At 33.9% G+C, this 16,118-nt stretch overlaps 1 protein-coding gene across 3 annotated transcripts in view; it reads left to right on the top strand.

Annotated features, from left to right (window-relative positions):
• WAPL (WAPL cohesin release factor) overlaps positions 1–16,118 on the top strand; it is a 75,697-nt gene that overhangs the window by 39,391 nt on the left and 20,188 nt on the right. For all 3 annotated transcript variants that reach the window (XM_082673938.1, XM_082673939.1, XM_082673937.1), the window contains exons 5-7: positions 13,665–13,760; positions 14,920–15,072; positions 15,348–15,484. In XM_082673938.1, the coding sequence (XP_082530064.1) occupies positions 13,665–13,760; positions 14,920–15,072; positions 15,348–15,484 (386 nt within the window). The remainder of the gene's footprint in view (positions 1–13,664; positions 13,761–14,919; positions 15,073–15,347; positions 15,485–16,118) is intronic.

Genomic DNA, 16,118 nt, shown 5'->3' with positions numbered 1-16,118 from the left:
GAGATTTCTCGCTGGACGATGCTCCACAGTTGGGTAGACCAGTTGAAGTTGATCGTGATCAAATTGAGACAGTAATTGAGAACAATCAACGTTATACCACGTGGGAGATAGCCGACATAATCAAAATATCCAAATCAAGCGCTGAAAATAATTTTCACTAGCTTGGTTATGTAATTGCTTTGATGTTTGGGTTCCACATAAGTTAAGCAAAAAAAGCCTTCTTGACCATATTTCCACATGCGATTCTCTACTTATTGTAATGAAAATGTTCCGTTTGTAAAACAAACTGATGGGTGATGAAAAGTGAATACTGTACAATAATGTGGAATGGAAGAGATTGTGGGGCAAGCGAATCACCACCAACCACACCAAAGGCTGGTCTTCATCCAAAGAAGGTGATGTTGTGTATACAGTGGGATTGGAAGGGAGTCCTCTATTATGAGCTCCTTCTGGAAAACCAAACGATTAATTCCAACAAGTACTGCTCCCAGTTAGACCAACTGAAAGCAGCACTGGATGAAAAGCATCCGGAATTAGTCAACAGAAAACGCATAATCTTCCATCACAAGACCGCATGTTTCTTTGATGACCAGGCAAAAACTGTTACAGCTTGGCTGGGAAGTTCTGATTCATCCGCCATATTCACCAGACATTGATTGCACCTTCGGATTTCCATTTTTTTTGGTCTTTACAAAATTCTCTTAATGGAAAAAATTTTCAATTCCTTGGAAGACTGTAAAAGGCACCTGGAACAGTTCTTTGCTCAGAAAGATGAAAAGTTTTGGGAAGATGGAATTATGAAATTGCCTGAAGAATGGCAGAAGGTAGTGGAACAAAACAGTGAATACGTTGTTCAATAAAGTTGTTGGGGAAAATGAAAAATGTGTCTTTTATTTTTACTTAAAAACTGAAGGAGCTTTTTGGCCAACCCCGTATGTGCTGATAAGTTTAGATCATTTTTTCTGCCTGCCCTGCTTTTTGTTTGATTTCTAGCTTTCCATTCAGCTGCTGCCAGTTTGCTCTCTTCCTAAGGGATTATCTGTATAATCATCCCAACTAACCTTCTGTGCTTGGAGGGTTATATTTTACCTTGGGCTTTGGCCATCTTATTTTGCCGGTTAAGACTATTTGCTGGGTCATTGATGAAACTAACCATAATGTCAATCTCAGTTTCAGTTCTCAAATATTTATAGCTTCACTTTCATCATTTCCCTGTGGTTTAATGCTGGGCCCATGTGGTACTGTCTTTTGTTTGACTCTCAAAAGAACATTCTGGACTTTTTTTTCCTCTTCCCTCCTGTCATTCAATATGACATAGGATAGTGGGTTTATGGGCAGTTGAATTAAAACTTGATTATCAGTATAAATCATGGTTATATATTTAACTGTATTCAAAAGTTAAAATTGTATAAAGCTGCAGTTTTAAAGTTCAGTATAGTTTTTATAGTTTTGTAAACTCATTTTTTTTTGTTTTATAAAATGAGTTTATATATATAGGTTGTCAACTTAAAAACAGAATCTTACAATTAAAGAGATTTTAAAGGACAGGTAGTTCCACCTCTCACCCAAGAACAGATGTTCCTTTATAGTATCCTTCTCCAGCAATTAGAACTCACTCTGATGAAGCAGCTTATTTTTCTGTCAAATTGTTTTACCCATGGTTACCTTTGTTCTGTGTCTGGGGATTCATTGACCATCCTGGGATCCAGTCATCGAGATAGCAGTATGAGATTCACTATAGTCTCATGGACTAGAAACCTGAGACATAGATAAACGTGAAGCTGAAAAAAAGAGAGACTGTAAGCCACTGGTCTGCTGATGAGGGATGCTGGCCAAAGTGTAAAAGTAAAAAGCAGGTTGGTGAGTCAAAGAGTTGTTGAAGCTGAGCGTGTTCTGGCTGAGCCTGGGTATGGAAGAGGGTCAGTTTTAGTTGACTTTTCGTTGTCATTGTTTTTACATAATACCTGCATTTCACAGTACTAGGTACTGGGGATATAAAAAGGAGAAAAATAAGTAAGTGTCTTAGAAAGTGAGGTAGAATGTTTTTTCCCCACGGAAACTTTTGAGTAGTCTTAGTATTTCATACTCATTATGTTTGTTCCAAAGCAGGAGTATCTGTCTTCCTTTTATATAGGTAGTATTTAACTTAAACATTGAACCAGGTACTTAAGTCATTGATCTGTATTCTATAAAGATGTAGGAAAGTGTAAGTTATTTTCTTTATGAGATCTAATTCGGGTGGTTTTCTTTCCTGTAATATTTTATTCTGGAAGGATTTTAATAAGGAATAAAAGCACCATTAATCTTTTTATTTTCTGTAGTTCAGGTTCCTTTAAAGTTTGAAAGTTCAAAATATTTCACTATAACTTATTTCCCAGAAAGTGAAGTTTGAAATGAGAAAATGTAGCCATGGGTTAATCAAGAACATGGGAACTCGAACAAACATTTGACAGAGGGAGAGAGAGAGAGAATGTGTGTGTGTGTTAGGTTGTTTATAGTTTGGAATTTGGTTTTCTAGTTTGTAGTACATTTTATTTAGAGTTCATTGGGATTCTGACATCCAGAAAACTCTTTGCTGAACTTTCTTTTATTGATAGTCTTACGACTTTATGCTAATGATGACCATAAATTAACATTAGATGTAAAATATTGGGAGTTTTGGGGGGGATGGTGACCATATATTTTTTCACCTTTAAATTCTTAGTGTCTGAGATACAGAAGGTGTTCATAAATGTTTATTTCTAGGATTTTTGAAAGTATCTTTCAGCAAATAATCTTCATATAGTACTAAATGTTTGGCTTTTTTATGTTTGAAAATTGGTAAACATCAAATTTGGGAAAATTTTACCCAATATTCTTCAAATAGTTTTTGGCTCTCTGTCCCCTTCTGGGGACTCTTATTATACTTGTCTTGCTTGTATCAGCCTAAAATCAACACGTATAACCTGTAGTCTGACAGAATAAGGCTTATTGACTTATTGCAATAAAGGATACTGCACAGCAGAGAAACCAAGGGGCATCTTACCAAAGAAAAGTTTTTGTAGGATTTTGGGGGAACTGGGGAGTTTGGGTAAAATTTAAATGAAACAGTGTTTGAGAGGTTCAGGGCAAAGTACTATCTGTGAAGGGAGTTAATTTTTACTTTCTCATACAGTTATTGGGCTGGGTGAACTTGTCCCAGTGTGTGCTGACATTCTTTCCATCTTTTTAATTTTTTCAGTCTTGGTTTCATTTGGAGATAGTTTAGATAGTTTCTGTTGCCCATTTTCAGGTTCTTCTACAGCGTCTAAGCAGCTATTAATCCCATCTCTGAAAGTTTAGTTTGGGTCTATTTTATATCTTTCTTGTCTACTTAACGTACTCAGTTGTTTTCCCTACTTTCTTACATATGTGGAATATAGTTACAGTTATTTTCAGTGTCTTTGTCTCCTAATTCTGTCATCTGCCTTGTTTCTGGGTCTGTTCTTACAGTGAACAGAGACAAATTTGGTAGAACCAGATTGAAAATAAATGAGGAAACTGTTAAGAAAAAGTAAGGAATAGATGAGTTCCTTTTTGTCAAGCCTTTTTGTCTTGATGGATTTCCTGGGGATCTACCACAAATACAACTTTGAGCTTCTTAGAAGCCAGGGCAAAGAAGATTATCAGTGGCCCGTTTGCTTTTTAGGAGGGGAGATTAAAAACAGAAAACTCTTACTACCGTTGCACCAGGTATGGGTTATGTTTTCATCTTTTTCTGTGCCTCAGCTAAGAAGTATTGCTATTTCATTTATTATTGATGGGCTATTTAATTAACATTTGATTAAAGAACATAAAAGAAGAATATCTTTATCCCTTCCCATTTTGTAGGATTGCCTGTATTAAACTTGAATTCATCTTTTTATTACTCTTTGATTTCTTAATTTAACTGTTGTCTGAATTTGATTTAGTTGTTTCATGGAAATTAAAATATTAACTGATAGAATGATGATTTATACTTTTTCTATTTTAAAAGTTTTCTGAGAGAATTTTTAAAGATTTTTAATATTTTTTATCTGGGAATAATTAAAAAATAGTTTGTACTTGGAAATAATTTCAAAATTACGGAAGAGTTACAAAAATAAAATAGTACAACAAACATTCCTTATGAATATTATCTTAATATTCGCTTTTTCATTTGTTCTTTCTCTTTGTGTGTATATTCATACATATGTATTTTTTCTGAATATTTAAGGGTAAGTTCATATATATATTTTATATATATAATTAGCCCTTTACCCTAAATACAGTGTGTACTTCCTAATCAATTACATATCCACATCACAGTAATCATCTTTAGTAAATTTAACATTGTTCCAGTATTTTTACCTAATCTGTTGTGTCAGTTTTGTCAGTTGACACAGTAATGTCCTTTGTAGCATTTTCTCGTCTCTGCTACAGGATCCAGTCTAGGGTGAGGTATTTCATTTAGCTGTCATTCATTTAGCTGTTTAGCTGTGTCTTTAGTCTCTTTTAACCAGGAACATTTCTGTAGTCTTTCTTTGTCTTTTATGACATTGACATCCCCTGATCCCCCTTTAAAAAAAAAGCTTCTCACTTTGGTTTAATCGAAGTTTCTTCATGATTGTATTCAGGTTATTCATTCTAGGCTGGGATACTGTGTAAGTGATGATGTATTTTTTTCAGCGTGCCACCTCTGGAGAATGTTGATTATGATCACCCAGTTAAGGGGTTGTCTATTCCTCTGCTGTATAATTATTTTCTTCCCCATGCAACTAAAAAGCAGTCTTTGAAGAGACTATTCAAATACCTTGTTCTTCATACTCTTAGATTTAATATACATGATGATGCTTTCCTGATTCAGTGTTTGCTGTGCCGCTTGCAAAATATTCAGTCGATTTTCCCCATTTATTTATTTATTTTATTTGTTTGGTTGTTTTATTTTTCTTTTATCAGTATGGACTCATGAATCCCTGCCTCTTTAATGGTTCAAAATTCATTATTTATTTTGGAGGTACAGTTGTCCTGATTTGGCTAGTCTGGCTCTTCTGTCGCTGTGACATACCCCCATCATTCTATGGGCATTTTCTTACTTATTGACATAACACAGTTTTCCAGATTCATATTGTACCTGCTCTCCTCCAGCCCTGGAATTAAGCCCATTCTCTGAGAAGTCTCCATTACCTTTAGTGGGGAATGGTACTAGAGACCAAGATCTGGGCAGTAGATGTGGTCATCACTTCTTGGCCCTTTTAGTAATAGATGGAGATAGGAAACATTCATGTATATGCATATAGATTCCTGCATATGCACATACCTGTTCTAGAAATCATGAGTTCACACTAACTTCAATATTAGTCCATCCCTACAGGGTTCTTTCTTGCCTTCTGTCTTAACCCTGACTCCCAGCAATATCAACACTTTTACTCAAATCTATAATACATCTAAAATAGTTTGAGAATTGCTTTGTCCATTCCACTACAATAAATAACTCTACTACTGTGTTTAGGATTTATTTGTAATCCTGCACTTGCCCTACCCTACACTGCCACTGACCCAAGGTATAAAGTCAAATACTGTGTTCATAAGTAATTTAGATGAGTTCTGTCTGCCTGTCTTTTCTTCCTATCTTCCCTTCATTGTATTTGCTATTCATTTGAATTATGAGTAGGTTTATGTGTTCTGGTTTGCTTTCACTTTTAGGTTTTTTTTCCCCTTTCATTCTCATTTATTTAATTTATTTGGTTGAATATGTACAACATTAGCATGCTTCCAAAAGTCAGCACTATACAAAAAGGTAAGTTCAATGAACGGTTACTTCATTGAGTGATGTTCTGGCCCATCACTCACCCTGGTAGGGACTTCTCTGCTTTATCCTTTCTGTATTTCTTTTTATAAAGATAAGCACAAATTTTCTTATCTTCCCTCTTATATAAAAGGTAGCATCTGTATGTGCACTTTTCTTTCTATTTAAATTTTTATTTAGTAATAACTCGGAAATTGTACCCTGTGAGTTCATAGATCTTCCTCAGAATATATATGTTTACAGTTTTTTTAAAAAAAGTTGGCTTTAGATTGTATTTTTCCTTGGTTTTTTCCTTCTTCTCTTAAATGTTCTTTATATCCTTCAAATTGTTTCTTTTAAGGTTATACGTGTGTAGGTTATATATATACAAATCCAGTGTTGGCAAAATCTTATATATTCAGCACACCCCTATCATTATTTAGTCCTAATTTCAGTTGTAGCATTTGCCTCAACTACTGTGAAAGAAATCTCAAGTTAGTTTTTAATAGGTAGCTTATTTTTCTGTGGCGTATCAGACCTTGGCTGTTTATCTCTGGACTATTTTCAAGTTGCTGTATTGTCAGAGACCCCTTCCTCTGTGGGTGGTGTCCTGCCATCTCTAGAGTATTGAAGAGTACAAATAGTAAGAACGGGAAGGGGAGGCAAAGAACCATCCCTAGAAGGCCAGGACCCAGAAGGTGTACCCTACTTTTTTGTTCATTCATTGACTAGAACCTGGTCATGTGCCCACACAAGTAGCAAGAGATGTTGGAAAATCAGGGCAAGCATACGTCCAGCTAAATAAGAGGAAAACGAAGGGGAGAATGAACATTCTCTGTCTACCCATAGGTGTCTCAAGATATTTTCAGCTTCTCTTTTCGTGTTTCTAAATTTGATAAATCATCTCCCTAATACGACTGGTCCATTCTATATTTAGTGATATTTTTAGTTGTAAAACTGATGCTTATTTCAGCCGATTTTTCATCATGGCTCATTCTAGTATCTTTTTATTTAACAATTGTTGAATTGTAGGCTTAGTTGTATTAGTTTTCACAAAGGGCCAAGTATTGGATTTTATGCTTTGTTACCTGGACTTTTTTAGAGCTTATGTTCAGGTTATGCTATTTCAAGGTGATATTCTGATGTGGCAATGCTCGCTTTTATAAAGTTTTATAATATTGATATAAATACTTTTGAAGTTAAAACAACTGAGTAGTAGGTGTATTGTTCTTCTTGTGGATAGGAATTGACAGTTTCTTCATAAAAATAGCAGCTGTATCTTTGAAAGGTTTATCTGTAGCACTTAATTGAATCAGGCAGAAAAGAAAGATTTTCAGCTCTACTTCTCCCGTATACCTTTGGATTATATTCTTTGCATAGTGCTCTATCTTAACATATTCTAAATGTCTAGTTCTTAGCAGTACAGACATTCTTGGTTTTAGTTTAGGGATAGCTGCAGTTTTTCCTCAAATAATTTAATGCCCTGAATATGTAACAAATTATGAAAATTTACTTTAAGGCTTTTTTGGTCATAGTTTAAGACAATTTGGGATTATATGATTATGCTTAAAAGAAAGTTCTAAAGAGCTAAAAGGTACCCTAATCTTTGTAAAACTTTCTTCCTCAAATTCCCTCTGCTTCTACTGCCCATCTTTAGGGGAAAAAAAAAAAAAACTTAACAATTTTTTTAAAAAGCCAAATCCAGATTAATTTTCCCTTTTTGAATTGCCACTAAAGTACTGCACGTGTGCACAAACGCACGCACAGTGGTGCGTTGTGGCACTTTGCTTTTTCAGAACTCTTCTAGTTTTAGAACGTGCTGATTGAATTACTGGTGTGAGTGCAATTCAGTTATGACATCCTTGTGTGCGTAAGGCTGGATGAATTCTAATAGGCTTACTATATTTGTTCTCCTTTAGTACACAGTATACACAGTACTCTTTAAAACTCAGAAATACGTTTGGTACTGCTAAAAAATTCATATGGCTTAAGAGCGGTTATTCCAATTTTTTTCCCTTTTGAGAGCCAGCTCAATAAAGGATAACATAATACTGTAATTTCTTCTTAGCTTTTCATGAAGGAACTCTTCTTACCTCTGCTTTATAATTGTGATTTAATAAGCCAATCTGTTAACCACAGCCTTGGCATTAATGTAAAAACCAGTTTTTATCCATTGTTTTTGTAGATGCTGGATTCTCTCTCATGGATAAATGCTCTGTGGGTCTGTCACTGGCATATTTTTTCCTTAGCTGTAATACAGTGTTACATTTGAGGTTCTTGTTTGTCATGCCCCTGGAGAACTGAAAGAAGAGAATAGTATGTTTAAGATTACTAGGACTGAAATGTGCTACAATGATTGCAAATCTTTAGAATGTTAGAGTAGTCTTAAGAGCTTTCTGCTTTTTTTGTTCTAAGTATTCTTCCCATTACATTTCAGAGGAAACAGAATCCACAAATCTTTTAACACAGAAAAGTTAAGGAATCTGGTTAATATGTGCATCTGCTTTTTAAACCAGAAAAAAATTAACAAGAATTACAGATAAGCCTGGTGGTGTAATCAGAATGACCCAGTTAAAACTTAGCTAGGTTGCTAAATGATAGGAGTGATTTTCATTTTCCATGAAAAGTTGATTGCTATCTGGTGTATTTGCAGATACTGTACACAGTCACTTTCACTGAGTGACATTATGATGTGACATAGTAGTGTTGTATTGTTTCCATATACAATTCACTTAGGTGCATGTGGAACTGTTATACCATTTGGAATGATGTGAAGAGCTCAGAGTCGGTCAGTGTTGTCATAACTTAACCTCTGCCACCCCCCCACCCCATGTGTATGTATTAGCCACATCCAGATGTTATTTTTTATTTTAATTTTTAGATAGTAGGGTGTATCTTCATCTCCTGCTGCCGATGGTAAGCTCTATATTAACCTTGTAAAACTTTGAAATAATTAATAGTCGAGGAACAGTTCTCATTGGATTCACTTTCTTCTAGATTAATCATTAGCATTAAAATGGCAAAACCTTGTCAAAACTTTTAAAATAATAGTATTTACTAAGCTGCCTAGTTCAACAGAGTAAACAAAATGTTCATTGAATGTGTCTTTTGAATATAACTTATGCAGTTATTCTGTATACTTCTAAGCTTCAAAGCCTTTTCAAAGTTTTTTTTTATTGTGGTAGAAAACACAACATGAAGTCTACCCTCTTAGGAACATTTTAAGTGTACAGTATTGTTAACTGTACGCACAGTATTGTGCCACAGATTTCTAGAATTTTTTCATCTTGCATGATCGGAACTCTATACCCATTGAATAGTAACTTCTTACTTCAGTCTCCCTCCAGCCCCTGGCAACCACCATTTCTGTTTTTATGAGTTTGACTAGATATCTCATAAGTGGAATCATACAGTTTTAAAGTCTTTCTGTGACTGGCTTATTTCATTTAGGGTAACATCCTGAAGGTTCATGTTGTAGCATATGATAGGATTTCCTTTTTCCTCTTTTATGGCTGAATAATATTCTGTTGTATGGATATGTAACATTTTCTCTGTTCATCTGTTGATGGATAGTTAGGTTGTTTCTACCTCTTGGCTGTTGTGAAAAATACTGCATTGAACATGGGAGTGCAAATATTTTTATGAGATCCTGCTCTTAATTCTTTTGAATAAATACCTGAAAGTGGGATTGCAGGATCATGTGGTAGTTCTACTTTTAATTCTCTGAGGAACCTTCATGCTGTTTTCCATAATGGCTTCATTATTTAAATTCACACCAACACTGCATGAGGGTTCCAATTTCTCTGCATCCTTGCCAACACTTGTTATTTTCTGTTCTTTTGCTAGTGGCCATCCTAATGGGTGCGAGGTAATATTTCATTGTGATTTTGATTTGCATCTCTCTTATGATTAGTGATGTTGATCATCTTTTTGTATACCTATTGGCCATTTCTTCTTTGGGGAAATTTCTGTTCAAGTCCTTTGCCCATTTTTTAGTCAGGGTTTTTTGTTTTGTTTGTTTTTGCTGTTGACTTATAGGAGTTCCTTATATATTTTGGATAATAATCCCTTATCAGATATATGGTTTGCAAATATTTTCTTCCATTCCGTAGGTTGCATTTTTCTCTCTTGATTGTTTTCTTTGCTGTGCAGAAGCTTTTTATGATGTAGTCCTACCTGTCTATGCTTGCTTTTGTTGCTTGTGCTTCTTGGCAAGAAGTCATTGCCAAGACCAGTGTTACGTATTTTTTTCTCCCATGTTTTCTTCTAGGAGTTTGTAGCTCAGGTCTTATGTTTAAGTCTTTAATACATTTTAGTTGATTTTTGTGTATGGTATAAGATACGGGTCCAGTTTCATTCTTTTGCATGTGGATATCCAGTTTTCCGAGCACCATTTATTGAAGAGACTGTCTCCATTGGTGAAGATCATTTGACTATATATGGATTTATTCATAGGCGTTCTATTCTTTACTGTTGGTCTATATATTTGGCTTTATGTCAGTACCCTACTGTTTTGATTACTGTAGCTTTGTAATGTTTTGAAATCAGCAAGTGTGGGGCCTTTGGTTTTTTTGTTCTTTCTCAAGATTGTTTTGGCTATTCAGGGTCCTTTGGGATTCCATATGAAGTTTAGGTTCATTCTGTCTATTTCTGTAAAAATTATTACTGGGATTTTGACAGGAACTGCATTGAATTTGTAGATCACTTTGGGTAGTATGACCATTTTAAGAGTATTAAGTCATCTAATCCATGAACAAAGGATGTCTTTCCATTTCTTTGTGCCTTTATTTTCAACATTTTGTAGTTGTCAGTGTACAAATCTTTTGCCTCCTTGGTTAAGTTTATTCTTAAGTATTTTATTCTTTTTGATGTTACTGTGAATGGAATTTTCTTCATTTCCTCTTTTGATTGTTTTTTGTTAGTGTATAGAAATGCAGATGAGTTTTGTATCATACAGCTTTATTAAATACATTTATTTGTTCTCACAGGGTTTTTTTTTTTGATGGAATCTTTATGGTTTTCTATATACAAGATTATATATGTGAATAGAGAAAATTTTACTTCTTTCTTTCTGATTTGGATGCCTTTTATTTCTTTTTCTTGCCTAATTACTTCTGCTAGTATGTAGAATCAGTGAGCATCGGCATCCCTGCCTTGTTCCTGATCTTAGAGGAAAAGCTTTCAGTTTTTCATTGTTGAGTATGATGTTTTAAAATATGACCTCTATGTTGTGGCAATTTCCTTCTGTTCCTGTTGTTGAGTGATTTTTTCATGAAAGAGAGTTGAATTTTGTTAAATACTTTTTCTGCACCAATTGAGATGATTATGTGATTTTTGTCCTTCATTCTGTTAAGGTGGTGTATCACATTGGTTGGTTTTCATATGTTGAACCATCCTTACATCCCAGGGATACATCCTACATGGTTATGGTGTATGATCCTTTTAATGTGCTGTTGAATTTAGTTTTCTAGTGTTTTGTTGAGGATTTTTGCCTCTGTATTTATCAGGCATATCATTCAATTACTTTTGAGATGAATTAGAACAGTATATCCCAGTCTACTTTTTGTAATAATAGTATTTGTTAACAGAGTGTGTTCATGTCAGTTATCCCTTTTATTGCAGTCCTCTGTTATGTGGGTAGACCATATACTCCAATTCTTTTTATGAAGATGCTGAACTCAGAATTGCACATCATCACATAATTATTATAACTTGAATTATCAGCAATAAAACTTGTATAGCACATATTGTTTCAGGCACTCTAATATGTGTTTTACATATATTCATTTAATCCTCACAACAACCCTTTACAGTCGGTACTGTTATTAACCCCATTTTACAGATGAGAAAGATGTTTAGTAACAGGCAGTAGTAGAGCTTACTATTTATCTGGACCATCTGGTTCCTGTGTCTCCTTTATAACTGTTAGGTATATATTGCCACTCACAATTAACTGGAAGGGGGTCTGTTTAATTTATATATAATTTTTGGTATTAATCTTTCTAAAATTTTTATTGGAGTATAGTTGATTTACAGTGTTAGTTTCAGATGTACAGCAAAGTGAATCAGTTATTCATATACATATATCCACTCTTTTTCAGATTCTTTTCCCATATAGGCCATTACAGAGTACTGAGTAGAGTTCCCTGTGCTATCTAGTAGATCCTTATTAGTTATCTGTTTTATATATAGTAGTGTGTATATGTCAGTCCCAATCTCCAGGGTCTGTTTAATTTAGAACGTTGACCTGACTGTGCTATATTGTTATCTGTGGAACCAGATAATCTTTTTGTTATCCAAAAGATGGTTTGTTACCTGAAATCAGTGCTTTTTAAAAATAAGTAAAGTGCTTAAGCCTTGAGGCACCTATTCCTTTCAAAAGTCTGTTATCTTCCTGAGCTTATGGCTGTGCTTTGGGGATTAGAGGTTGCTTAAATGAGGGATCTAACAGTTAGCAGGCATGTAGATTATATAGATAATGTTTGAGAGGAAAATAGTAAGGAATAGAGCTAGGTTTAAAAATTTATGTTCAGTCTGCTCTGTATGGTTGTGCCTTAGGGGGCCTGATCAAGTCATTGCATGAGTGCATAAATTGCTTTAGATTACTAATGCTGCATTACTTTATGCTAACCTGATATATAAGAATAATACGTTCATATACACAATACAAATGAGACTGCTTTATGTAAGTTTCACAGTAGATTCCTTTTAGCATTAAGATTTTCTGACAAATTTAATATGTGAGTCAGTTTAAACTTTATCTTTTGAAAAACCAGTTCTTTTGGAGCTTACACTGTTGTCTTTGTCACAGCATGGTTATTTTGAAGATAATATTTGTATAAAAAGATAGCTTTGTATGATGCTTAATTCCAATTATGTCACTTCACTGCAGCTAATAAGGGAAGATGGTTAATTTTTTAATGCAGATTTTTGGCCAGTCTTGAAGTATGTTTCTCTTGTACTCTTTTTTTTAATGTAGTACTGAAAGTATGAAGATCATTAATTACAGTATTAAAAACAAAAAATTTCTAATGAGATTATTTATTTGAAGTTTAAAGGACATAATTTAATATCACTTTTGTAAAGGATGGAGAAAATGTCAGTCTGTTTAATTAGTCCCCTTTTGAAAGTGAGGATTTGTTCCTTTTATACAGATTTAATCCTATGGATTTGATCATGCAGGCTCACAGTTATTTATCCTCAATTCTGAAATTCAACGTGTTAAAACTGAAAGTTTTTTTTCATTAAGCTTATAGTATATTGATTTGGCAGCAAACTAATCTGAACTGGGGTGGGGCAATTTACATCTTTATCCCACCCGGTGTGAATTTTTATACATTTGCATGTATTTTAGTATATAGTACTGCTTTAGATTCCAGTGTGTTATGTAATATGTTATACATACCATAGTTACCTTTATAAAACCTGAAAACTTGAATAACGGCACTCATCTGGCCTCACCAGTTTCACTTAAATGAATAAGGACTTTTATCCCTTGTCATAACCTGCCTTATTTTCCGTGTTAGAAGAACGTGGGGCATGAATCAGCAGTTACGAGGAATAAAGAACAGGTTGAATTTAACTATATTGATTAGTTAATATAATTATAAGTTAATATAAGCCTGGCAAGAGGTTTAATTGCTTTTCTTGGTTGGTAATGACTGTCCGGAACACTGATTGTTGATTTTGTGTCAGAATAGCACTGTGACTCCATGTCTGCCATCGGCATGGGAGCGTGGTGGGAGTATAAGCCAGATATTGTTTATCCTGCTCTGTCTAGGATATATATTTATGTATTTAAATTACTCTCTATGATTTTTAGTTTTAGTTTTAAAATGAGGTAATTTTATAAGGATGCAAAGTAAGATGGAAACAGTTGATCTTTTTCTCATTTCTCTAGTCTCCTACAAAAGCTGTATATAATGCCAGGCATTGGAATCATCCAGATTCAGAAGAACTACCTGGGCCACCAGCAGTAAAACCTCAGAGTGTCACAGTAAGTGAACTGTACTTTTTAATTTCATGTTTGTGTAATGAATTTTAAATTAAACAGTTGCTATCTTCATTCATAATTTGAAAGTCTCTGGCTTTTCTGTTTAACAGTTTATTTTCAACTTCCTCACTAAAATTTAGTGGCTTTAGTTTAACTCATTGGAAAAGTAAGGATTGTGGACAGGATAACAGAAATTCTGGTGTTGCTCGGTTATAAATGAAAGCCTTAAAAAATATTGGACTACTTTTTCACTCCTGACATTTTATGGAATTATAGTATTTAGTGTTTAAGGGTAAATTATTTGAAGTTTTTATTAACTGTTAAGAGCTATATTATAAATTACATATTTCAAGTTTGTATTAATGATTAAAAGCTATATTATAAATTATATCCTACATTGATCTTAAAGTGTCTTTGGGTGATTAATTTGTTTTTCAGAGCAGAACTTTTTCCTGCATTCCAGTAATACCTTTCAATTCAAAACACATTTGAAAAAGATTCTTATCAAATTACTTTTTTCAGAATAACTGGTAGGACCATGCATTAATACTTACAGATTAATGGTGACACCTCAGTCATCTGGAGCTATCAAGGAATGGGTTCTTTATAGACAACAACAAAAAATAGGGATAGAGATCATTCTAAAATGTAATGTACAGTTCCATGTCTTCTTGACATATTAAACTTCTTTCACTAGTATTAAACCATTATTGTGTATATTAGTAATTATATACCATGCTCTTATTATGGCTTTTTCCCCCTACCCCAAACTATGGACTCCTGTACTTAAAAAATTCTTTTGTCTATCTATTGTAGTTTTCCTGTCTGTCCTGAGCTGCTTATCAATGCTATTTATGTATGTAATGGTGGTTCTTTATTCCTTGTAATGGTCCTGGAGATGATAACAAATTGTATGAAATGTAAAGTTAAAAAGACCAGAATAACTTCCTGAGTGGTTCTTTTGTGAATAAAATACATATGAGTCTTATCTTGTAGTGCATGGAATTTTAAAGTATCCCTTGTGACCTTTCAGAGGCCTCCTCCTACCTTTGAGGGGGAGAATAGGGGTTTTATTACTCTTAAGCTAAATTTGCCAGTAGATGAGATGTTACTATTTTTATATATTTATTTAGAGCAACTAATTTAATACCTTTATTAATAGGTGAGGCTGTCTTCAAAGGAGCAAAATCAAAAAGATGATGGAGTTTTTAAGGCTCCTGCACCACCACCCAAAGTGATAAAAACTGTGACAATACCTACTCAGCCCTACCAAGATATAGTTACTGCACTGAAATGCAGAAAAGAAGACAAAGAAGTAAGCAGCCATATACAGTTTTACTGCACGTGGATAGAATTTCGTATGTAATTTAGCCTTTTAATATCTTGAACACATATCAGTATACTGATACTCAGTTTTGAACCACAAACTTATCTTGTCCTACTACTACCCATGTTTTTAAAACATTTCTTTTGGTTGCCATCTAATAAACTATTTTATACACTTTTAAATAAAGCATAGCAAGTGCTTTAAATATTTAAATATGCTACTTCATAGTTACAAAAGAGGTGGACATATTTTTTTCTTGGCAGTTGTATACTGTTGTTCAGCACGTGAAGCACTTCAATGATGTGGTGGAATTTGGTGAAAATCAAGAGTTCACTGATGACATTGAGTACTTGTTAAGTGGCTTAAAGAGCACTCAGCCTCTAAACACACGTTGCCTTAGGTAAGATCTTATTTTTATATTTGAAAATTGTGTGCATGCTTTCTCATTAAAATTTTCTAGCTCATTAGAGCCAAACATTTGTGATTTTTCTTATCATAGGTGTAGGTTATAGCCAGTGATGTTAAAATGTGATTGATTTCTTTTAAGGGACTTGATTCTACATGCACAAAGGAAAGTTGGATGATACAGCATTTTAGCACAGCATAGGCTTCAGTTTCCAGATGCTTAAAAGAGTGTTATGCCAAAGAATCTTTTAAGTACTTTTAGCCCCAGATTTTACACATGCAAGTGATAGATTTGATTTAATTTAAGCATGTTTTGATTTGGATCATCTTTTACATACTGTAATGGATTGAATATTTTGGTTTGATTGAGTTATCCAGTCATTTGGAATATGTCCAATTAGATATTTATAATCTTTATGGATCAGAAGCATTTTGAAAGGTAGCTGAGATTTTTTGCTTTTCATTTAATGGTAGTAGTAATGTAAGGAAAACACTGAAGATGATCATGGGTTATTCATATTTTTTATATAGCATACCTAATCACATCAGTAAATTTTTAATAACTTATTTTGCCCGTGTTTTTAATATTGTGATCTGCATGGGCAATGCTTTGACACACATACACCCCC

Source organism: Grampus griseus, assembly GCF_964374135.1.
Source record: "Grampus griseus genome assembly, chromosome: 16".
Taxonomy (NCBI): Eukaryota; Metazoa; Chordata; class Mammalia; order Artiodactyla; family Delphinidae; genus Grampus; species Grampus griseus.
Note: the sequence above shows the minus strand (reverse complement) of the source record. Positions and strands in the feature narration are given on the sequence as shown.